The sequence below is a fragment of the Dreissena polymorpha genome, chromosome 12 (assembly GCF_020536995.1).
Source record: "Dreissena polymorpha isolate Duluth1 chromosome 12, UMN_Dpol_1.0, whole genome shotgun sequence".
Classification (NCBI taxonomy): Eukaryota; Metazoa; Mollusca; class Bivalvia; order Myida; family Dreissenidae; genus Dreissena; species Dreissena polymorpha.
In genome coordinates this window covers 35778822-35805323 of record NC_068366.1, presented here as the reverse complement: position 1 = coordinate 35805323, position 26502 = coordinate 35778822, and the positions used below count along the sequence as shown (strand labels likewise).

General features: G+C 36.8%; 1 protein-coding gene across 2 annotated transcripts in view; it reads right to left on the bottom strand.

The window, feature by feature from the left end:
• LOC127852737 (protein unc-80 homolog) overlaps window positions 1-23507 on the bottom strand; it is a 138829-nt gene extending 115322 nt beyond the window's left edge. For both annotated transcript variants that reach the window (XM_052386689.1, XM_052386691.1), the window contains exons 1-8: window positions 23314-23507; window positions 21602-21650; window positions 21226-21321; window positions 13364-15033; window positions 12737-12956; window positions 8778-8998; window positions 2186-2427; window positions 10-66 (exon numbers count right to left, since the gene is read on the bottom strand). In XM_052386689.1, coding sequence (XP_052242649.1) covers window positions 10-66; window positions 2186-2427; window positions 8778-8998; window positions 12737-12956; window positions 13364-15033; window positions 21226-21321; window positions 21602-21650; window positions 23314-23405 — 2647 coding nt within the window. In that variant the 5' untranslated portion in view covers window positions 23406-23507. The remainder of the gene's footprint in view (window positions 1-9; window positions 67-2185; window positions 2428-8777; window positions 8999-12736; window positions 12957-13363; window positions 15034-21225; window positions 21322-21601; window positions 21651-23313) is intronic.
• Window positions 23508-26502: the final 2995 nt, after the last annotated feature.

Genomic DNA, 26502 nt, shown 5'->3' with positions numbered 1-26502 from the left:
AACAAGAACCTGAGGCTTGCGAGACTGGACTTGCTGATGCTGACACTGTGCTCGACTTCTTTTGAGCTGAAAATGATCAAGTTATTGGGCAAGAATGTTGAACATTCTAAATTTTATCTAGATTACTTAACAGTCATTCGAATACTCTAAAGGTAGGGAAAGGTCTGAGCAACCCAGGAACGTATGGCGCTCTGCTCCTTTTAGGCCCATGGGTGTTATTTTGGTAACACCTCAATGGAGTAAAATACCCAAGCCCCTCAAAACAAGGTTTGTCTTAAATCTTCACTTTTTTGACACTAAAAGGAAGGAAATCAGCTGAATAGGGAAGACAAGCCTCTGCCATGACATGCAGGTCAACAGAGAAATTGTAAGAAATGTTGAATTTCCTTATAGATCTTTATTTATTTCAATTTTCAGATAACATTTAATGACTGTTACAAGAATACCAACAATACTCAAGGTCACAGTGATTTTTTTCAGAATTCAAACAGAGAATGCATACGTTTTGAAAACAATGGATTAAAAGTGGGTCCTGAGTATTCAAGTTCAGGTTTCAACATTAACTATCAAATCCACTTGTCACTTGTAAAGCAGTGCCCTCAAATTTCACTTGCCCTGACCAAGAAGCTACTTGCCCTTAAAATATAACTAAATTTACTTTGTAAGTTTTTTGTTATTTTACAACACATATGTAATCATATTCTCACATTAGTTTATTCTTACAATAATTTATAAAGAAAGCGTGATTAGTATTCTCTTATGTCGTCTGTAAATTTTACCACAACATAAACAATGCTAAAAGATGTAAAATGACATTGCTGACTATCAACTTACTCTTTTTATCATTTACACTATGGCTCATATAATACCAATAGGATGCTTTACATTTTATGTGTGCTTAACAAACTTATTTACGCCTATAGTAGGCAGGGTACCAGTGCAGCGGAAAATAGATGGTCATGTCAACATAAATTTTGCCATGTGACAGTCTCAGCACTTAGTATCCCAGCAGATGTTTATGATTACAATGTGGGTTTTTTAAGTTGAAATACATAAAACACAGTAGATGTTGCAAAACTAGCTAGATTTCCATAAAAACAATATAACATTATATGAAGACAGCATGGAATAAGTATGAACTACTGAACTACTCGTATCTCAAAACTTCAACAAATTATGGTGATTGGAATATTGTCTGCAGAATCATGGAGAATTCCTGTCACGAATTCCATAAATCTTCCATCTGGTATTGATTTTGAGAGGTTTGCAACAGGACAGAATATAACTGCTTAAGACTGAGGATTATTGGGAAATGGTTTGACAGGCGTAAATGCAGGAATTCACTTCACCAATCGTCAAAACTTATTGGTATTTGGCCTTGAGGAATGAGATTTGCAACTTGTCACCACACAGAACTTATTTAATTTCTATTGTGGGGGAGATAGTGGTATTTTTTATACTTTTTACAAACCCTATTTATGAAGTGAAAATTTCAGTAAGCCCACTTAAAAAAATACCAGTGCAGGGCCTGCCGATATGTGCTCATTTCAATTACTGACATACATGTAGGATGTTGTTACTTGTTTGACATTTCATTGTTTATTTCTTTTCAATTATAAATAAATGTCTACCCAAAACATCATGATGGGCAAACTGCAGACAAATATGAGTCACATTCTGGGAAAAGGGGGCTTAATGCACACATTCCACCTACAACTGGATTTTTTAAACAAAATTCCATAAAAGCATAAAGTATAGTCAATGATAAGCCTGTGGGAACTGCTAATCTGGGGCGACACTTTTTCCACATATGCATTAAGCCCAGTTTTCCCAGAATGTCTTATATTAGGGTCATGGACCTCAACTAATGATATGTTTACATGTTAAAATTACACTTTCCTGCAAATGATCACAAGTCGAAATCGAGTTGTTTCAAATTGCTAAGCATCTCAACCAGACAATCTGTTTCAAATGAGATCGCGACATAGAATTTGTTTAATACCTTTGACTACTATATCTATCATGTATCTGTAAGCAACAAAATCTTTCTTTCTTTTTTTTCAAGAACTTCAGTTTTATATACTATACTGGTATTTTGCACAGGCAGAAACTTAGCAATTGAACCAGAAGATAAATTTTTTTTACTTGTTGAACTTCTAAATCTTAGACAGCTAAGTATACTCACTTTGCTGAGACTGTAGAATCACGACAGGGTCAACACAGAACCCTAAGAATGCATGGTAGAAGTCCACCACCTCCTGTATGGGCCGAGACTTAACTGCATTCTTGATGTAGCTGCTAAACATAGGGGAGTTAACTCTCTGAAGCCTCAGTAAGCAGTTGTGTCCCTTCTGTCGCAGCAAGTCGCCGTGACGACCTCGTAGACCATCCCCACAACCATGGGGACACCCGAGGGACTTGTATATGCTGAAAAAAAAACAATTACTGTGCTACATGTGTATCACTTCCAGCAATTTTTTCCTTCCTTGTAAAGTACCGGGAAACAACACTTTCCCAATGGGGAAAGAACTATTTGAACCCAACTTTAGATAAAACAGATAATTTGACAACACATTCAGGCTTCCTGAAAAGTCCCAAAAAGTGCCTGTCAACCGGACAGGCTGATGGAAAAGTTTGCCTGTCCAGACAAAAATTCACCTGACCGAACAGCGTGAGTTTATAATTGAAGAATTAAGTAAAGTTTAACTCATATTTATTGCAATGTGCAGCCTGTGTACAAGTACACGCTATAAAGTAAAACAAAACGTTTGCGTGTTCTTGCGATTAGAGTGTATGATGGACAACAGCTTTAAATTATAGTCAGACTCAAAACAAAATAACAGAAAATGACTACGCATTGATTAGTAGACTTGCACCGTATTGGATCGTTTCAACATACGTCACAAAACATATTGATTGTGACTCGTCATAATGCCGCCAACTTCTGTCAGACTTCCACTACTTTGAAAAGTTATTTTTACTTGTTTTGCTTCATATTCTTTCGATTTTTTTTCCTCATCGCGTAGCTTCCTTTTCTGGCCTTGTCTAGCGCCATTGAAACTTTAGCAACAACATTATTTTATGTGTAGTTTTTGTTACAACATTTGTAATTGGATAGGTGGTAATATGTCGGACCAATAAAATTGACGTTTTTGAAAAAAACAACAAAGGGAGAGCACTAGTGACGCGTTAGTGTTCTTAATGACAAAAAGGCTCGAAATTCACAAAAAGAGGGATTCTAATGGGGTGTTTTCGTTCTTTTGGCAAGTATTAGACTTTTCGGTATTTAGTCACAATTCGCATTAACACCTGTTCAATCACTAGATCTGTCGAAAGACCTTTCCAATAGCGATAACATGTTCGAACCACATGATATCCATCACAAAATGCTTCATGGACTTTGGGATTGTTGTCTGGTAAAGCTAACATTTGCTGAATATATACATATGCTTACTTTATACATAGATTGTGACCAGCCGACGCGAAAAAGGGCAACATTTTCTGGATAGCTGGATGGTGTAGACTCCAGTTTACCATTTATTCTGCCTTAAGAAACAATTTCAGTTTATCTACATGTACCATCTCCATATACTGCAACCAAAGTCTAGCAGTTTTAAATTTTGTGAGGTTTGCCTTAACATTTTCATATCTTTCCATATAAAGTCTTGTATTGTAATGTTATTACTAAGTGCGTCAGGAATTTGTTTTTCATTCAGAACTGTTGGCATCATGTCTGTCACCTTGTATATATCATTTTAACGGTTATTTTCCCCTCGTTCTCATTACTGGGATCAGTCTCAATCGAAGGGTTATTGTTTAAGTCTTGGGGATCAGTCTGTGGTCCTTTCATGTTTTCAAACAATACAGATTGCAGTGCATCGTCTACAAGGAAATGGCCTCTTACTGCCATATTAACAGCTTAACAACTAAGCATATGACCTACTGTATTCTCTGCATATAAAGTCTCTCAAATGTCTTTCAGACCTGAGATTTCTATTATCTCCTGATGCAGCCTTGGAAGCTCACCTCAGTGTGAAACCCGCCTAACCTTAACACAACAGATTTAATTTTACTTTCAGCTGGCTCATTTGTAACTATGCTAAGAGCTTTCCAGTACAAAGGTTGGTCTAAAGTAAGGACTGGTCTTGTATCCAATGATTTTGATTGCAGTGCTACAAAGTGCAACGTTGAGTAGATACAAGACATGTCACTTGCACTCATATCAATCATAGGCATAAACATGATAGATGACTCTCCTGGATGTGTTCCATTCTGTACCATTTGCATTATTCCAGACCATCCTGGGAACTGCAGTTTCAGTGGTCGAGTGAATTTTAAGAGAAATTCCAAATTTGCATCATGTGTGTCAATGTCATTCAAATCTGCCAGCTCTCTGAATATAATCTCTTCCATATTGTTGGTTTTTTGTTTCTAGAAATGAATTTCTATTTTTCCAACGTCAATAACATCTTCACGTGTTACCTTGATGCGCGGAATGATTTGACTTGTTTTAACTTTTGAATTATTGTTGCAATTATTCACATTCCATGGAATGTGTTTGACCCATCCAGCGTACAAATATTATGGTCTACATTGTCAGCTATGTATTGGACAAATTCATTATGTTGTGCTCGTAAAGTTGTTCCTTTCGCGACAGCTGCATTTGATTCAAATTTCAGAACCTCCTGATAAGAGCTACAGAACCCTAGACTATTCAAAGTTTCAACCAAATGCCTTGAGCCAACAAATGATGAACCTGGACTGCCAATCCAATATGTACCTGCAGAAAACTTGAACTCAAATGCAGTATTATCTGTAAACATTGTGATGGATATGTGCAAACCAATATCAGTGGACTAAACGGTGTGTATATAAGTACATTATAGTTGGATTCAGACAGATTCTTTAAATCAAAGAAAAGTTAATTGGTTCATGTGTTGGAACTGAAACTTGGATTCATGACTTTATGCCACAATTTCAAATTTGATAAGGGTTGTATGGTTTGGACATTTTGTAATCATCTTCCAGAGCTCCAGATAAGGTTTTGTGAAATTCTTAAATAACTACCAGATTTTCCAAAAGAATTCTTAACTCTGAAATTTTATTTTTAACGTTACTACTAAGTTTTGGAATAAAAATGGTTATTTTCATGCAAAAAAAATCAAAATAAACATTCTAGCAACTTTATTTATACGAGTTCAACAGTGTCTTTTTAGTATTATACAATTTTATTTTTCCAATACCTTCATATGCCCAAACTGTGCTTAGATTGCATGCCTTAGATGAATTTTTACATATTTCACATTTAAAACGGTCACCCCTTCAATCTTTTCAACGATTAGCCACGGGACTTGTCCCTTCCACTTGTTCAATTTTTTGTGCGTTTAAGTTTGGACCCGTCGTGTCGCGTTTTTGTTTAGCTTTTTCGACTGTGTCGGCAACTGAACATATAACATCGTATAAGATCTTTTCTATAATGTCTTTCTAAACATTTTACTTCGGCTCACTTTGCGTACAATATGTTAAAAGCGTGTTTTTGGACGCTTTGCAGTTTTTTAGGACGCTCTCTAGGCGCCGCCATTGTTTTTTGACAGATAGACTGTATACGCCGCTTTTATTGGAAAAAATGCGCTTTGTTAAACAAACCCGATAACCATTCTATATAAGCACCGCAAAGATCTTTAATACGCGAAAAGAACTCAATAAAAATCGATACGAACCGATGTAAAAATAATATTCGTAACTTGATTTTGTAATTCTTAATGGTACGACAAGATTTTAAAATAAATACGTAACGGACTTGAAAATAATTCGTAATTACGAAAATACGACCCTTATCTGGAGCTCTGTCTTCATTTAGAACGAATTACTTTAAAGTATGAAGTATGAAGTATGTAATACCAAATTTTCTTCTTTTTTTCAAATATGTATAGACTAATTGAAATGGTGAAATTGAACATTTTTGCTTTTGAAACTCTAAAGGAGTATGCGCTTAGAAAGTATACTTTATTCTATGATATGTTTTAAAGGGTAATGATCTCTGATAGACTAATGTTGTTTATATCTTGACTCTTAATGATGCAAGTATTAGTAAGTGTAATTTCAATTAAAATGTACTTGAAATATATATAAAACAATAAATTTCAAGCAATAAAAGATTGTTTAATTGTATGTCGTAAAAAATTATGGTAACCCACCTACTTCCATAATAACATACCTGATACTTGGACATACCTGAATTCAGTCAAAAATATTACAGTTGAAACTTTAATTTTGACATTATGTATATTGTAATGATAATTTCCACTTCAAAATGGAGTGAAAATTATTATATAATATAAGAAAAGGTCATTTGAAGGCACATTGTAGACATGTTGGATGCCATTTTGGACGCCATATTGGATTTTCAAGTTGATAAAACAAACGATAAGTGCAAACATGTTATTGTTGTGACATCACGTTAATGTAGGCAACAAGCTCCATAATAAAATACTGTAAATTGATTAAATGATTTAGAAAAAAGCCTTTTTTAGATAAATGGACGCCATTTTAGACGCCATTTTGGACGCCATATTGGTTATTTTAGTATGAAAACAAGCGATTTGTAAAAGTTTGCTATTATATCCTTATTTCAAAAGATTTAGGCACAAAAAGAGTTATACTTTTAAAGAAATAATCTTATAAGTGCTCATAGTTTCAAAATAGACGCCATCTTGGATTCTGAGGTTTCCCGGATAGCAATTTTCGGGAACTTTGTGATTTCAGAATCTACAAGCTATAACCTTTCAGAAAATATAAGTTTCAAATCTGTTCCAATTTTGTGCAGGTATACCCTTCCACAGCCTCTACTACATGTAAACAGCCACACAAAGTACCACTACTATCCTGCTGCAGAATGTAAACAGCCACACAAAGTACCACTACTATCCTGCTGCAGAATGTAAACAGCCACACAAAGTACCACTACTATCCTGCTGCAGAATGTAAACAGCCACACAAAGTACCACTACTATTCTGCTGCAGAATGTAAACAGCCACACAAAGTACCACTACTATTCTGCTGCAGAATGTAAACAGCCACACAAAGTACCACTACTATCCTGCTGCAGAATGTAAACAGCCACACAAAGTACCACTACTATCCTGCTGCAGAATGTAAACAGCCACACAAAGTACCACTACTATCCTGCTGCAGAATGTAAACAGCCACACAAAGTACCACTACTATCCTGCTGCAGAATGTAAACAGCCACACAAAGTACCACTACTATCCTGCTGCAGAATGTAAACAGCCACACAAAGTACCACTACTATCCTGCTGCAGAATGTAAACAGCCACACAAAGTACCACTACTATCCTGCTGCAGAATGTAAACAGCCACACAAAGTACCACTACTATTCTGCTGCAGAATGTAAACAGCCACACAAAGTACCACTACTATCCTGCTGCAGAATGTAAACAGCCACACAAAGTACCACTACTATCCTGCTGCAGAATGTAAACAGCCACACAAAGTACCACTACTATCCTGCTGCAGAATGTAAACAGCCACACAAAGTACCACTACTATCCTGCTGCAGAATGTAAACAGCCACACAAAGTACCACTACTATCCTGCTGCAGAATGTAAACAGCCACACAAAGTACCACTACTATCCTGCTGCAGAATGTAAACAGCCTCACAAAGTACCACTACTATTCTGCTGCAGAATGTAAACAGCCACACAAAGTACCACTACTATCCTGCTGCAGAATGTAAACAGCCACACAAAGTACCACTACTATCCTGCTGCAGAATGTAAACAGCCACACAAAGTACCACTACTATCCTGCTGCAGAATGTAAACAGCCACACAAAGTACCACTACTATCCTGCTGCAGAATGTAAACAGCCACACAAAGTACCACTACTATTCTGTGTAAACAGCCACACAAAGTACCACTACTATCCTGCTGCAGAATGTAAACAGCCACACAAAGTACCACTACTATCCTGCTGCAGAATGTAAACAGCCACACAAAGTACCACTACTATTCTGCTGCAGAATGTAAACAGCCACACAAAGTACCACTACTATCCTGCTGCAGAATGTAAACAGCCACACAAAGTACCACTACTATCCTGCTGCAGAATGTAAACAGCCACACAAAGTACCACTACTATCCTGCTGCAGAATGTAAACAGCCACACAAAGTACCACTACTATCCTGCTGCAGAATGTAAACAGCCACACAAAGTACCACTACTATCCTGCTGCAGAATGTAAACAGCCACACAAAGTACCACTACTATTCTGCTGCAGATTAGCTTTAAACAAAAACATAAAACAGCACTACTATCTAAATAAAATGAGTGTACATCAAAATGTACAAGGTAGAATGCTGGTCAACATCTTTCCAAATACAAAAATCAGAGATATTTTTTTGCCCGATTGGGAAAAGTACTGGTACCTGTAACCAGCATAATTGGAAAAAATGTACACGAAAAACCCTGAAATTGGGAAAATTTGCGTCATGAAGTCTTCATATTGGGAAATTGGTGTATTTGATTTTTTGATTCAAAATACTTTAAAATTGAAAACTAAGTGTTGTCAAGTTGTTAATATGATATTTACTTAAGTTCAAGACATAGAGCTGCATAGGGGAACTAACTTAATTGTTGCATTTTATTTATATAAAAAAAAATAAAAAATTGAAAACTTCAATTGGAATTTTTTTCACAGCAATCAAGGTGTAGTTTTTTCCTAATTGGGAAAAATTCCTTGAAAAATATACCTGATCAGACTGTCCATAGCCAAATTGAAGGCTTTTATCTCGTTCTTCCCCGTATCTGTAGACACACTCTGTTGGTCTTCCGGCAGTTTTTCATTTGTGGTCGATTTGTCGGCGTCCTGCTTATGCTCAATGATACCCAGGTCAAGCAGGCATGACAGAATGTTCAGGGCCACTTCACAGATGTTGTCCCCACTCTGATTCTTAGTCACAAAGTGGATGGCCTGAAAAGGAAACTTTAAATTTGAGCCCCGCTCTAGGAAAATGAAGTTTCAATATTAATATAGTTCCACTGTGAACTATTTTTTTCATTATTAAAAAAAAAATAAGGATTTATGAAATTACTTTATATATAATACATGCTATATTGAAGATATGCCTCATGGATAATTTCAATTCACGCTCTAAAGTGTTAAACAAGATCCAAGCATCTGCTAGCAAACAGACACTGAAGATCAAAACAAGAAGGCCATGATGGCCCTGAATCGCTCACCTGACTAACCAAATACAATCCCAACCCAGATTTCATCAAGATAAACATTCTGACCAAATTTCATAAAGATTGGATGAAAACTGTGACCTCTATTGTGTACACAAGGTTTTCTAATATTTGACCTATTGACCTATTCTTGACCCCAGATGACCCAAATACAATTCCAACCCAGATTTCTTCAAGACAAACATTCTGACCAAAGTTCACGAAGATTGGATGAAAACTGTAACCTCTATTGTCTACACAAGGTTTTTCTATTATTTGACCTTGTGACCTAGTTTTTGACCCAAGATGACCCAAATACAATCCCAACCCAGATTTCTTCAAGACAAACATTCTGACCAAATTTCATGAAGATTGGAAGAAAACTGTGACCTCTATTGTCTACACAAGGTTTTTCTATTATTTGACCTAGTGACCTAGTTTTTGACCCAAGATGACCCAAATACAATCCCAACCCAGATTTCATCAAGATAAACATTCTGACCAAATTTCATAAATATTGGATGAAAACTGCGACCTCTGATGTCTATACAAGGTTTTTCTATTATTTGACCCAGTGACCTAGTTTTTGACATACAGACCTTGTTTTTGACCCCAGATGACCTAAATACAACCGCAACCCAGTTTTTATCAAGATAAACATTCTGACCAAATTTCATAAAGATTGGATGAAAACTGTGACCTCTACTGTCTACACAAACAAATTGTTGATGGTTTTTCTATTATTTGACCTAGTGACCTAGTTTTTGACCTCAGATGACCCAAATACAATACCAACCCAGATTTCATCAAGATGAAGATTCTGACCAAATTTCATTAAGATTGGATGAAAACTGCGACCTCCATTGTCTATACGCGGTTTTTCTATTATTTGACCTAGTTTTTGACCTAGTGACCTAGTTTTTGACCCCAGATGACCCAAATACAATCCCAACCCAGATTCCATCAAGATAAACATTCTGACCTCATTTCATAAAGATTGGATGTAAACTGCGACCTCTAACTGACTATTGGGGTTATTTACCCTCGGGACTTCGGTTAAAAACCATTGCCCGAGCACACTGCTTAACATAGAACTCTGCATAAAAAGCCGAAAACGGCCATAAAATGGACAGCCCGATTTTACTGGGCTGTACCATTGGTATAAATATAAAACTTTGCAGTGTTGGTGCGGTGCCTTAATAAAAATCTATTGGTTTAAAAATATATAACCTTTATATGAAGCGTTAAAAAGACGCAGTGCTATACAGTGAATAGGCCTAACGCGGTTAAAAAGCGGCGTTTTAATTGGTTGATGCGCTTATATAACGATGGCGCTGATTGGCCGAAATTTCTTATTAAGGATTGCCAGTAGGTCAATCCGTTTTAAAATAGATTTTCCCACGGCTGACTTTGTACTTTTAAGAAAAAGTAAACAATGATGGTTGATATGCAAAAATATAAATGAAAGAACAAGAATGAGTTAATCCAAAAGAACTTGGATTTGTTTTATAGTATTAGATTACTATGTTTTTTGTTACATTACTGTGCTTATTATTAATTTATATCATTCATATGATGTTGTTATTGTATGTTATTCTTTGTATTGTTTTTTAAGGAGGAGAGAGAGAAAGAATGAATAGCCCAATTTTTATAAGTAAAGATGGTGAAAACACACATACTGTTGTATGTGGCAGCATCATTACCAGACCCATTGTTCAGTATATACTGCAATGGGTTTGTTGGAGTCTTTAGACTTTGTGATCTGTAGTTTAAAAATTTGAATCCACATAGGACTATTTAATATATTAATTATAGAAAAAGGAATACACAGATGTGTAATATGTTTGTGTAACAATATAATAATATTTGAGGGTTTTCCAGATCACAAAGTGGTTGAACATTGCCACAATATGTTTACATGCATAGTCAAGTACCATTTTTATGTGTATGTTTAAAGTTTAAACTAAATGCCAAACAACAAGATCTAATCATAAGAGAGATATGTTTATATCTAAGAACATTTATTAATAGGGATGCCAGAGCCTGATTTAACAGCTCTCAAATGTAGAGTGAAGTTGCATGTGAAAATGCAATTATATGAGAAGGAAAGGAAAAAAAAAAGACAATATATGATGTCACATTGAGCGTGTAACTCTCAATTATATATTAATATTGCAATTAAGTATTGAGTTATTAAAAAATTAATGAGTACAAGTTTATGTATGTGGCTCAATGTTGAACACTTGCAGACAGGGAATATAGCCGTAATGCTCCAACATAAGACCCTGTCTGTATGGAACTTAAGGAGGATTGGGCTATAGGAAAGAGAGATCCCCCCAGAGTGGCAATAAAACAATATTTTAAAAGTGGGTTTAGTAATAAACCCTTATGTTAAGGGCAATAACTTACGTGTCTCCAAACGGTCACCTTCATAGGGCCACATAAAAATTAAGGGTAAGACAATGTACTTTACAGTTAAAAATAAGACAGACAGCTAAATTTGTACAAGATGTACATTATTTACAATATGTACGGGACTATATGCATTTATATATTTAAAATATATGTTGCCACCCTGGAGGGTTGAAAGAAGGAGAGATTTTATGGAAGTGTAGGCCGATATGGGTGGGGGAAAAGAAGAGCCAGCAGGGGTGGTGTCACTCAGTTGTACAAGGGAGGTAATTATGATGATGAAGTCTACAATGGTTGTTTCCCCTGGACCAGAGGGAGTGCACGGTCAATAAAAAAAAAAAAAAAAAAAAAAAAGTAGAAAAAAGTAAAGAAAAGTAAGTTTGTATACTATTGAAGGAAAATGCGACCTCTATTGTCTACACAAAGTTTTTATGTTATTTGACCTAGTGATCTAGTTTTTGACCTCAGATGACCTAAATACAATCATAACCCAGATTTCATCAAGATAAGCATTCTGACCAAATTTGATAAAGATTGGATGAAAAATGCGACCTCTTTAGTCTACACAAGGTTTTTTCATTATTGGACCTAGTTTTTTACCTAGTGACCTAGTTTTTGACCCAAGATGACCCAAATACAATCCCAACCCAGATTTCATCAAGATAAACATTCTGACCAAATTTCATAAAGATTGGATGAAAACTGTGACCTCTATTGTCTACACAAGCAAATTGTTGACGGACGCACACACGCACGCACATACAGACGCAGGACATCAAACGGTCACATAAGCTCACCATGTCACTTTGTGACAGGTGAGCTAAAAAGGCACAGCAACAGTCAGTGTCAGTATAATTTTAAACAGCAGTAAACTGGATAATTATTGTCTGTAAATACAGAATACAAATGGAGGAAAGCTAAAGATCATGCATCATAATAATGTTTGGACATGAAAAATAAACTAGATAATTATTGTCTAGTTATACATAGAAGAAAGCAGAGGAAAGCCACAAAGTGAGCATGGTAATATTTTTAGACAAAAAAAAAAAAAAAAATAAGGAAAGGAACTAACCTGTAAAATGAGTTTATAATTCAGGTGTCCATTCTTCTGTATGTAGTGGATTGCCCCGGCCACTTCATGCACTTCCTCCTCCTGCTTGTAACAAATATTTGAGTCGGTCTGGGATCTCGAGAGCCCCGTAGTCTCAGGCTCATTGCCACCCACAGCTCCATTGCATTCCCCTTCATCTGTTGCTGGGAAATCGTACAGCTTTGGCCAGCTTGGTTTCACCCTATCAATGCAACCAAAAAATATATCTTTAACAAGTTTTTTTTAATATGAACCATTGTTACAGTGATAACCTAGTAGGGTTGTTTGCAATTATTCTTGCATTTCAGAAAAGTGGAGACTAAATTGTTTAGGGGATAAAACTTGCAGAGCAACATATCTGGTTGCTGAAACCTGCTCCTTTTTTTGAAAGTAGGAATGGGGATATTTTAATTGAAATAATTACAATTATTTCTGCAAGCAATTAATAACAAACAAAGAGGCTTTGTTCATATGTTTGATACAAACTCTTCAAATCAACATAAACTGTAAAAGTAAATGCTTAATTGTCTCACATTCCAATGCTTCATTTGAGCAACTTTTTTATGTGTTTACCTTATCCCTAACAAGATCGACATAACAGGTACTAACTTCTGTGGCGTGTCTGCAGTGATAGTTATGATGGGGCCCTTCACAGCCGCTGTAGATTGGTTCCCAGCCTGCTGTTCCTGTGAAGTGCTGGAGGAATTATTGCTGCTAGGCTGGCTCCCATCTTCTGATTCTCGATCCGGTGAAGATGGCAACAAGGTTTTCTGATCTGATAACAACGCTTCTGCTCCAGAATGAGTAGTTTTTCCAGATTTCCCATCATTTTCTTTGGGCTTAGTGTTGTCAACATCTACAGACGTTCGACTTCTGGAGGTGTTCCCATTGTAAACACTTGAATACTCCCTGTGTGTCTTAGGTGGGGGATAGTGATTGAGTTTTGTTCTGAAAGGTACTCGAGTTGGCGACACATCACCCCTTGAGGGTGAAGGTGATTTGCGGGTTACCACGGCTTTTGTGCTGTCCGGGAACTGCCGGAACTCAACCATACAGACTTTTTTAAAAGGAGGCTCCTTTCTTAGCTCCGGAAGGAACAGTTTCACTGTGGGGGTACCTGGCTCAGACTCGCTAGGTATGGTGGACAAATCTGGTGACATCGAAGCAAACCTTGAAGATGTGCTACTTGCTGACTTCGGAATACTGGTTTGCGAAGATTCTTTAGAAGTGGCTCCATGCGATAAAGGAATGCTATTGCATCTCAACAGCCGCGGATCAGAGAATGGGAGCGATCTGCTCCTTTCCCGTTCTTTGGCATCAGTGTGATTCATCTCTTCTGAAATTTCCAGCAGTCGCTGATGGATGTACTTCAAAGCCCAGTGAATTCCCTCCTGGGACCACTGCAAGCAGAACAGGCTCTGCAACACTGCAACATCAAAGTAGCTGGCACTCAAAATATCAACAGGCGTTGGACCTTTCATTCCACTCACGACTGCACTCGCCAACCGCTGCTTCACGTACTCACGATCAAGTGAACCCAGCTTTTCGGAGAACGCCTGTCTGTAGTCTGAGGGAGCATCAACAGAGCTGTCTTTCCTCCCACATTTACAGACCATTGAACCGTCATTTGCTCTGTTTGCCTTGATGTTACTGCAGAATTCGCACATGGAGAAAACCGACTGAGACTCTGACTGGGACATAAAGCAGAATTCGCTGTCGCTCAGTCTTGCCAACGGCGCATGTCTGCTGGGGGAGTTCTCGATGTTTGAAGACTCGATACTGTCCAGGTCCCCAAAAGGTGACACAAACCTAAGGTCTTCATTTGACGTACCTTTACCGATGTAAATATTTGCCGCATTGGTGTTGACTTTCAGTAGATTTCTCTGCGCTTTCAAAACATTTCTTTGCGGCTTAACCGGTGTGGAGAAACACGGCACATCAGGTTGCTGGTAGTCCCACATTGGCTGCCACAGTCTCAGACCATTTTCTAGCTTCAACGACTGAAAATCCGTATCCTCCATGGAATTAACTAGCGGCGCAAATAAGTACACAAACAGCTGGATCGTCTTCAAGGGATGGAGGAGGACATGACCCACTTTTCTCTGGTCCGAATCTGTCCCAGTGGCGGTGTCTTCACATTCTGAAGCAGCGTCAAGAATGATCCAATGCAGCGTGTACAGAAGCTTTGTCTCGCTGTTAGAGAATTTTGCGCCAGGGTGATCCTGACGTCGATTTTCGAGTAAAGATGCGCAGGCATGCATCACATGAGGGAAGGCCACCTGAAAAAACCAAACATTTTCAATAAATATTATTTTCAAAAGGTCAACCTGTTATTTGGCTTACCTACTGGAGGATAAAATAACAGGTTACACTTTCCAATTAAGGCTAAGCCACTTTTCAAAATAACATTTTTGAAGTATATATTTTGAGTTTGTGCTTTGTTAACCGGTCAAATTATTGGTTACAATAACAAGTTTACGGATTATGTTAAAGTCCTCTGTTCTGCCTCCAATGCATATTTTATACAGCACTCAAATATGGGAACTACTTTCTTGTAAATTCAAATGTCATACCAAATTTTGAAATTCTTGCTGTGCCTCCAAAAAGATTGTTGACATGACTTTTAAGTAAATAAATGTAATTTTACAACCATATCAAAGTTGTAAATTTTAATAACTCACATCATATACATATTTCCGCCATTGCCTTTTGTAAATAGTATGAATTATTAACACAGGTATTGGCGTCAATGCATACACTGACATACAGTTGTTTAGTGTTCTAATGTTATCTTATTGTAGTGTAGAGGTTTGTAATACAAATGTATAAAGCCAAATGACTTAGTAACAACACAAGTGTGAGGTTATATATTTAAAAGCATTCTAATGAAGCTTAACTCTACAACTACTAATAATGATGTTACTCCAAGCAATACATACAGGAGACTGAATGTGCGGGCTGTCTGCATCTAGGTTATAAGTAACCCTTGGGTATGTTAATTAGCTATAGCCTGTATCTATGTATCTGGATCATGGAACATCTCCCTCTTTTTATAAGAAATACATTTTAAAGATGCAAACAACTCTTGAACACATTATGTAAAATATATTAATAACATATATGTAATAAACAAATACACATATTGATTCCATTAATGATAACACATATCTTCATAGGCTAAACAACATAACGTATTATTAATTAACACGAACATTCATTCACAATGATAATATAACCAAACATTATCATTGTAAATTCATTCATCAGCAACAACATAGCATACTGAAACAATCAAGTTTATCAGCACTGCTGCTCTTCATGAAGATAATGTGCATGAGAAACTCATTCAAGGTACAATTGTAAATGGTTCACACCAATAAATCTCAAGATAATACATTGTTATCTTCACACAATTAGTTTCAAGGCACACTGGTATTTTTCTTTCATACCAATTAATGTCTTATAACACATTGTTATCTACATTCAATTATTTGACCCATTCATCTCCAGAATATAATGTATTTGGCTTGACAAGCCTTCCAGATCTTGTTGTTCTGCCTGAATTCACGAAATTTTTGTTCCCAGGGGCATTGCTTGTACATGTATTAGGTAAATTTAATTGCTGATAATCTGGTGTTTTGCTAGTCTGTGTTGTGTTCCCTTGTTCTAAAGTGACATTTGGGGTGAATTCCTGAATGTCAAATTTCTCATTTGTTTTTATGAGTAATTGTCGATTTCTGCGGTATATACCCTCATCAGGTGTTTGAATGTTGTATGATCTGTCATTGTGTTTAGAAATTACCTTCGCTGGTAATCACGTTATACCAATTTGATGCCTTACACACTGATTATGTGCAAGCGGTGTCTGCTGTTTTGATGACCTATCATAATATTGTTACTGCTTAGATTTTGCCATGTTAATTTTGTGTGTGACAACTGATGTGTTTACTGCCTTTGGTATCAGTTTCTCTCTTTTCACAGGAATAACAGATTGTGTGCGTCGACCTTGCAACAATTGTGCAGGCGAGAATCCTATATCTTGCAATGGAGTATTTCTGTACTCAAGAATTGCAATGTATGGATCAGACTTTGCCTCTTTTGCCTTAATTAAAATGCGTTTAGCTGTTTTGACCATGACCTCAGCCAAACCATTTGATTGTGCTCTAGTGGGTGAACTAGTTTTGCATGTCAAATTCCATTTTTAGCAAAGTCTCAAAATTCTTGTGAAGTGTAATTACTTCCGTTGTCACTGTAGAAAATATCTGGCACACCAAATCTACTGAAATGACCACGAAGTTTCAGTATGACAGTTTGCGAAGTTGCGGTAGGTAGCCAGTCTATCTCAAAATGTCTACTATAGGAGTCAGTTATCAAAAGATAATCTTTCCCATCAAGATGAAATATGTCGCTGTGGACATATTGCCAAGGTCTGGTTGGTGTTTCGTAAGACACCATAGGCTCCTTAACATTGGATGCTCTGTGTCTCATACAGATAGGACAATGCAGTACATAGTCTGTAATTTCCTTTACCATCCCAGGCCAGAAAAATGCATCTTTGGCCCTGCTGACTGTTTTGTCTACACCCATCATCCAGCATGTGACCAACATGAACTTTTTCTAGTAATTCTGCATGTGACTGTTTGGGAATCAAAATTGTTTGTCCCCGAAATATTAAACCATCACCTGTTGACAGCTCGTCTCTGTGATTGAAAAAAATTCAATTATAGAATTGTCACAGCCCTTCCTAGTTTCCGGCCAACCTGTTTCTATAGTCTGTTTCAGTGTTTGCATTTGTGAGTCACGACTTGTGTCAACTCTCAACTGTTCCAGTCTGCTGTCTTTAAATGTCAAACATTTTATAACTGTGTGAACATGCAAGTCAAGCCCTTCATATTCATCAAGCGTTTAACTCATTGGCTGTCTAGACAGTAGGTCACTTATGGGAACTTGTTTCCCAGGCACATATCTGACCTCTATGTGGTATTTTTGAATCATGAGTAACATTCTCTGCAAACGAGGCGGTGCTGCGGACAGTGGTTTTTTCATGATTGCTGCAATTGTTCTATGGTCAGAAAGAACTATGACCTTATGTCCATACACGTACTGATGAAATCGTTGACAACCAAACACAATTGCCAACATCTCTCATTCAATGTTTGCATACGAGCTCTGTGTAGGGGTCAATGTCTTGCTTGCAAAAGCAATTGGTTTGCCGTCTTGCAAAATGGTGGCACCAACACCATGTTTGCTTGCATCGCATTCAAGCGTAACCTGTTTTTTATTGTCAAAGTACACAAGTACTGGGCTTTGCGTCACTACCTCCTTCATTTTATTTAAAGCGTCAATTTGTGGCTGATGGAATACGAATTCCAAGTCTTTCTTAAGTAAAGCATATAAACTGCTTGTAATGTCAGTCAAATGTGGTGAAAACTTTTGCAGGTAATTCACCATGCCAAGAACTGTTTCTAGTTCTGCCTTTGATTTTGGGTACTGCAAAGACGTAATTGCTTTAACCTTTTCACTGTCAACTTTAAGACCAGAGTCTGTAATGACATGACCAAAGAATGGCACTTCTTTTACGTCAATCAGGAGTTTCTCTGGATTGAAACGTACCCCTTTCTCGTGTGCCCTGTCAAGCAAAGCGAGTAGATTGCTGTCATGCTCAGACTTAGTTCTTCCCCAAATCAAAATGTCGTCAACTACACATGCTACCCCCTTTGGACCTTCAAATGTTTCGTCAATTGTCCTTTGCCAAATGTCTTGACTGCAATTCAGACCAAATGGCATACGTATATTAAAGTATCTGTACCGTCCAAACGGTGTACTAAACGTTGTGAGGTAAGAGGACTTCGTGTACAACTTAATTGACCAATATGCATGTGTTACGTCTAATACGCTAAAATGGTTTGCGCCATTTAATTTGCTTGTGACGTCATCAATTGTACGCATTGGGTAATGTGGACGTCTTATAGCCTCATTCAGATGTTTAGGGTCAAGACATACCCTCAATTCACCTGTCTTAGGTTTTTCCACCACTACTAAGGAATTTACCCAGTCAGTCGGTTCAAGGACCTTGGTAATGATTTGTTCCTTTTCCATTTTGTCAAGTTTAGCCTGGAGTCGTGTTTTGAGTGCCTCAGGGACTCTCCTAGGCGGATTTACCACAGGAACAGCGTCTGGTTTTAAGTACAACTTGCAAGTTCAAGACATAACCCCAGTGCCTTTAAAAAGGTCGCCGTACTCAGTGAAAACTGTGTCACGGTCGAGGTCTTTATTCTCAACTGAGAATGTCAACAGGACAAGTCCAAGGTCTATGCAAGATTGCATACCTAGCAATGGACGTGATTTGCTGTTCACAATGTAGAAATCAGTTTTAATTTTTTTTTATTTGTAACTGCATGTGAGGTTAATTTGACCTAGTATTGGAAGAGTATTGCCTGTGTAGCTTAAGAGTGTGAACAGCTGGCTGCAATGGATGAGATATTTTCATGATTTTGTATTGTGCAATAGGTAGTATATTCACTACCGAGCCTGTGTCTATCTTGAAATTTATTACAGTTTTGGAAGGACCCACCAAACAGTCAACTAAAGCTCGATCTGGAAAACTTGTACTCACCATACCAATATCCGTGTCTTCTCATGTTGAGGTGCACTCACTGTCACAAACATAGTTTACTGATTTACACTGTGAAGCAAAGTGATTGGGGTTTTTGCACGCATGGCATGTTTTCCCATTTGCGGGACAGTTCCGTTTCGCACGAAATCGTCCACAGTTGTTACACGATTTGTTGCTATTATGTGGAATGCCACGGTTATTCTTCTGTAAAGGTCGCCTGGCCACCCCATCATCCTTGGTCTGCGCTCTGCTGGTAGCCCCTTTGTTACCTCCGGTGCTGTTTCTGCCGCCCTAGTTTTGAGACAAACGCGATGTCATTTGTTGCGGTCGATTGCATTGATTTCAATTGGTCTCGGCTATATTCGTACGATTGTGCAATTTGCAATGTCTTATCTAAAGTGAGGGTTTCGCCTTCGTTAATCAGTTTTTCTCTGATTTTTGAAGAATTCATACCGAAAACAATACAGTCTCTGATCATCTCGTCAGTGTCCTTAAAATTGCATTCCTTTGCGATCAGACTAAGTCTAGTGACGAACTGATCGATTGTGTCGGAGTCCTGCTTTTGACTGTAGAATTTGTAACGGCTGAATATTGAGTTTGTTTTCGGCTGTAAATGTGAAGCAAACTTTGAAAAATAAGTGTCCAATTTCTTACTTTCTTCTTGACTCAATTGCCAAGTGCTGTGTATGTCCCTGCCTTTTTCTCCAATCCATAACAACAAATAACTCACTTTTTCTTCCTCCGACTTCCCCTTTAACGGACCAGTAAATACGAAATTGACATGACGTTGGAACTTCTTCAAGGCTTCTGATGGATTTGGATCATCCCAGTTCATAGTAGGCGGTGAAATTCCAGCAAGCTCCATGCTTTAATATGTCCAGCAATAATTGTCAAAAAATAAATAAATGTCCTTAAATCCAGTTAAATCACTTTTATTCTGACACCATGTTCTAATGTTATCTTATTGTAGTGTAGAGGTTTGTAATACAAATGTATAAAGCCAAATGACTTAATAACAACACAAGTGTGAGTTATATTTAAAAGCATTCTAATGAAGCTTAACTCTACAACTACTAATAATGATGTTACTCCAAGCAATACATACAAGAGACTGAATGTGCATCTAGGTTATAAGTAACCCTTGGGTATGTTAATTAGCTATAGCCTGTATCTATGTATCTGGATCATGGAACATTTAGCAAAAAAAAAAATACTTGAAACAAAATAAGTGATTTCTTTTGTCATTGAATGAGTACTATGCAGAAAAGGTACATAATGAATTGCATATTATATTATTATGGTGGTCTGAGAATGTATATCAGTCTCATTGAATGTGTCAAGTAGCATCGCACTTAAGCAAGTGCTTCTCCGGGGACACAACTTCACACAACCAACTTTACTCTTTACCACTTAGATACGTATTTTGAAGCATTTGTAGTCCCTTAGAAATATAGATTTAATTTAAGATCTTTCTTACTAGATTCAAGTTTTTAAGGATTCATCTCCAAACGTTAGATACTGATGATCAGCAAATAGCATAAAACCTTAACAGACTGCGAGTAAGTCATTGAAGTATATTTGTAAAAAGTCAACAACCATTGCAAATTAAGAGAATAAAAACAGCCTTCATTGAACATGAAATTCCTTTATCAAGCCCTAGATTGATCAACAAAGATCAGCAAAGATCAAATAGTAGGAAATATTATTGTATGCCATTATTTATTTAATTGTCAGACTGGTGCATATATTTTCATATTTAGTCTCGCTTTTTTTCATGTGGACTGCAAAAACTATAAATAAAGGCCAGTTTACACTAATATAAAGCCATATTTATTTATATAGATACATGGACTACCTGTATAACTTTCCATCTGGATACACTCTGTATAGCTTCACACAGATTGGGCGGTTGACCATGCAATATATTCTGCACAACCACACGCTCAAAAGACTGAAATAAACATGAGAAACTAAAGAACAACTGAGTTAAGATATTTTTATTTTTATTTTTACAAGCACAGTTAAGCATGTGAAATCTTGATATGCAATTTAATAAATTTCACTAAACACTTTCTATCTTTTTTTTTAAGGTTTTTGTTCTAATAGTTATAATTCTGTTACCATTAGTTTGTTATATTTAATGTTTAGCTACATGTATTACATTAAGGTATATTGTTACAAGGTGATATTAATAACGATTTAAGATTTAATAAATTACATAAAAACCTTACTATGCATGAAGCATCCCTTTGCTTTCCCAGTTTGGGGCGTATAAATGGACTATAAAACAAATAATACAATTTTGGTACCAAAACAAGTTAATACTCTTAGTTTGTTCATTGAATGAAAGGATGAGTAAGCAAAATCCAGGGCTCGTCACTAATGGTGGTCATTGACCGGGGTCAGTAAACAATAGGGAGGACCAGTGAAACTAGAAATTTGGTTGATCCGTCGGACAAGTTAAAAATCCTGGCCAGCTTATTGTGAAATACTGGTGGAAAGCCGTTTTCATCAATAAAACAACTTTATATGTTCATAATAAACTGATTATTTCATCATTATTTTATGGGCCCACTCAAGACCGGGATAAAAATAGAGACATATTGAAAATTTCAATTTTTCTAGATGCCCGGATTACAAAAACCTGTTGTCACATCAAAAAATCGATTTGCGATCCGCAAATGTCTCCAGAAAATGTCTCCGGACTTTGCTGTGATCGATACACAAATTAACATAAAATTCTAATCGTTTGGATCAGGAAATGAACAAAATGGTATTTATTATTTTGAAAAAGCAGCAATAATCAGCATTTTATCGATCTTAATACCATCAGAATATACTTTGTTTACCATAAGAATTTATACTGGAGGGCGCTGAATAATGTTTTTATATTGCTGGAGAGTAAACGTGCTTATTGTTCAAGATTACAAGTTTTCGAGATGTGGAATTTCATTCCAGGTGTGGTTGAACATACGCCTAAAAACCTCAAACTAATGAAGAGAAGCTTGAAGTCTTGAAGGACAGCTAAAATATGAAAGGGATATTGAGATAGTATTGTAGGTAGTATAGTTTTCTTTTTATGAATGCACAACTAAATACATTGTGGATAGTCTGGAAAGTAAGTTGAAATTTAAGTAAAATAACAGAGAAATTGTCGGACCACTTGAAATCTTGGAGGACCAGTAATTTCTGAAAACTGGTGGTCCTTTGGGTCAGTAGGTAAAAAAAGTTAGTGTCAAGCCCTGAAATCGTCATAATAAGACAACAATTATTAATTTATTATACTGATACTTGAAGACTTTCTAAACCACATTCAAAAATAAACATTAAAGGGACCTTTTCACATTTTGGTAAATGGATGGAAAAAATTTTGTCTTAGATTCGCAAATTTTCGTTATAGTTATTATATTTGTGTGGAAAAAATCATACTGAACATTTACCATGCTCTATAATATCTATTATATGCATCTTCTTACAATTTAAAAACCTGCAAATTATAAAACGTTGCAACACAAAATGATTGAATAATTGGAGAGTTCTGTTGTTGCCGTTATGTTTTGTGATACTACAAGGATTGCTTATATATGATGGAAGTTTTACCCTTTTAAAGCATATACAATTGATAGAGTTGACACAAGGGTATTGGTTGATAAGGAAAGTGATAACAAATAACGTTTTTGAGCTTCATCAAAATTCAAATAGGACAAAATTATACAAGTGATCAATATTTGTTGTTGGAAATTGACAAATTCCCGCCGTTGATTGGGATATCCCAGGAATAGTCATAGTAAGAAGACCAATAGCTGTTAAAATCATTGTATCATTTGTTTCCGAAACGAATAGAGTATAATAAATGACAAACATCTTGCAATTCTATATAATAACACGCAACACTTACTGTTTAGTGGTATGTAACCCGAATTATCTAAGCAATGTTCGTTACCTTGTTTGTCTCCAGAAAAACGTTTGTATCGGGAGAGGAACAGACATATCATTCTCCAAGTCATCCCCACCTTGTGTTTTCCGTTTCGGCATTTTGACAGTGTAAAGATCCCCTACTTTACGATGTTAAAAACAAGTCAATCGCAAGACAAAATTTTCTGACAGTTCTCCATTTTTCCCGTTCAGCATCTGCAACTGAAGTCGTTCCTCTGATTGGTCGGCTTGAGAAAGGTCTAAAACTCGGCTTCGTATAGTTAGCAATTGTTTTCCGTTGCGGTATGTGACTCTAGTTCTAATTGTTAAATGCTTTAATTGACAAATATAGTGAGCTGAACTTATTTGATCTAATTGTATTTTCCTATATACTGATCAAAACTCTTTGTTCTGTGAAATAGTTTATTTATTTGTATAATATGATGCAACGTAGCCAAACAATACTGGCGGCTTGTGTGGGACATGTTTTGTTTGTACTTAAAATAAATTTTATATTTCATTGTGCATTTTATTAACGATATATGTGTTTTACTTGTATTAAACTGTCAAAAATTATTATCTTAGTTTTCCTCAATATTATTCATGTGAAGACGAGTGAAAGAATACAGAAAAATGAAAAAGTAAAAGCCAGGCTAACGTTTAAAAGTCTTAGTTGTTGTTTTCGTGTTATCAATGGTGCAGCTCCAGTATACTTAAGGTATAGTTTTTTACCTGCTCAAGGATAGTACAAATCAATGATGACACAATGAGAAAACATTCTACAAACGGCGAACACAATTTGCTGATATATCTCTTGCCGTCCACAATGGTGGAACAATCTACATTATTAGCTAAAGGAAGCAAGTTTTAGACCAAGGATGAAAACACATCTCTGTTGACAATTTTGAAAGCAATGAGGGGTGTACTAGTCAGATGTATATGAAGTCTGCAACTTGATTAACTAAAGCAGAAAATTCTGATTGCTAATTTTAAGCTTTTGGACAGAAAAAAAATGGTTTTCACTGTTCATCTTAATTCCCATTATGGCTCGATCGGTCATTGTCGGCTCGGATATTACTTACATGTACCACGGGTACTCTTAAGTACACTTACATGTACATGAACAATTTTCGTTCTTTATTGTCCGCGTTCTGGCGGCTTTCAAACATGTGAGGCAAAAAACAAGAGGCAACAACACCGGGAATTTTACGTAAGTATAAACACTTTATTGCATAGGAATCGTGAAGCTTATGTATGAACTAAACAACCAAGGAGTTGATTACAGGTTTAGTCTAATGAATTTCCGATTACAGTACAGTAATTAAACTATAATTTGAAATACAATGCACACATATGTCAAGGAGTTCATTTAATATTCGTTCTTCCTTATACAACACAGTCGAGAGAACACGGAGCGGACTATGTTAATTAATTTTCTTGTTTTCTTCTTTTCTGTTTTCATAAAGGTTTAATGAGTGTTGGTTATACTATGATTTTCAGGTGATTTCTCCTCAAAAGCTGTGGTGGTGTCACTGACACTATCAGCAGTAATCTTGCTGTTGTAATCATAAGTAGAAGCATGGCTCCGCTCATAACTAGCAGTGGACATGTTCTTCTCATCATCAGCGCGATGATCTTGCTCTTGTAATCACCATCATGTGATCTGCCTTTGTTGTCACTAGTAGTCGAAATGTTCATGCCATCACCAGCAGAAGAATTGTACTTTTCATCTCTAGTAGTTGACATCAACATGTCATAAGCAACGATGACATCGTACATGTCATCATCGACATTATATTTGCTATTGTCTGCATCAAAAGTATCCTGGCTCTCGTCATAACCATACGTTACTTTGATATCCTTTTACTTTTATAAAGGATACATACTTTTGATATCCACGACAGTCCAATTTCAATAGCAGTTTTGGCAATGCAGTGGCCGTGTTCTTGTTATCACCAGCAGTGACCTTCCAACTTGTACTTGTTATCGATTTGTCTTGACAATGTCAGCATAGCTGTTGCTATCGAATACCGTAAGTTTGCTTTTATAAACAGCCTCATTCTTCTTGCCGCTGTTATCATTTCATTGTTATCACTATTGACAGCGGTGGGTGTGATCTTGTCGTCCTCAGCTGTGGGCGTGCTCATGACGTCCTCATTAGAGTGTGTTCTCATGGCGTCCTCATTAGAGAGTGTGCTCCTGGCGTCCTCATAAGAGTGTGTGCTCCTGGTGTCCTCATTAGTGGATGTGCCTATGTTGTCCACAGATGTAGACGTGCTCCTTGCGTCCTCAGCTGTGAACGTCCCCGTCGTCCTCAGTAGTGGAATTGCTCCTGTTGTCCTCAGCTGTAGCCTTGCTCCTGTTGTCCTCAGTAAAGGACGTGCTCCTGTTCTCAGTAGTGGACATGCTCCTGGAGGCCGTTTCATCAATATTTACGTTTTTTATACGATCGTCAATTACGTATCGAGATTTATGTAATCGTTTACGACTTTACAAAAATTCCGTTTCATCAACGAAATCGTAAATGAACCATACATAAAATACGACTACATAAATATACGTATTTTGTAACCGATAAACATAGTGACGCAGTCTAAAAAAATGCATGACGTAGTTATCGCGCGTTCTGTCAGCAGACGTAAACATCGCTTAAAGTAATGATGGCGGCTGAGCCTGTGGTCAAACGGATGAAAAACAAAAACTGGAACGCATCGGAAACGACAATTCTTGTCGAACGGTGTGTTGAAGGGTATAGCCTTCTGTTTGGAAGTCATTCGCCTTCGGTAACGGAAGGGAAAAAGGATTTGTTTTGGAAGGAAACAATTGAAATGTGAGTTGACAACTTGTTCATTTTGTTGATCTTAAAGTTGAAGTTAAATTTATCGCATATTTTCATATTCATGAGTTAAACTATATTGCTTAGAGTAGTCGTTTTTGTTCTTTCTATGCAGAAAGGCGATTGAAGCTCAAGTTATGCAGTTTCATATCGACTTATTTAGGCCTAGGAAATTATTTATGTATGAAATTTATGTATGATGAATTTACGATTTGCTTGATGAAACGCTATTTCACTGAAACGTCGTAATTTATGTAAATCGTAATTTACAACTTGTCGTAAATCGTTGATGAAACGGCTCGCTGTTGTCCTCATTTGTATACGTGTTCCTCTTATCATAAGCTGTGAACATGCTCCTGTCCTCAGTAGTGGAGATGCTCC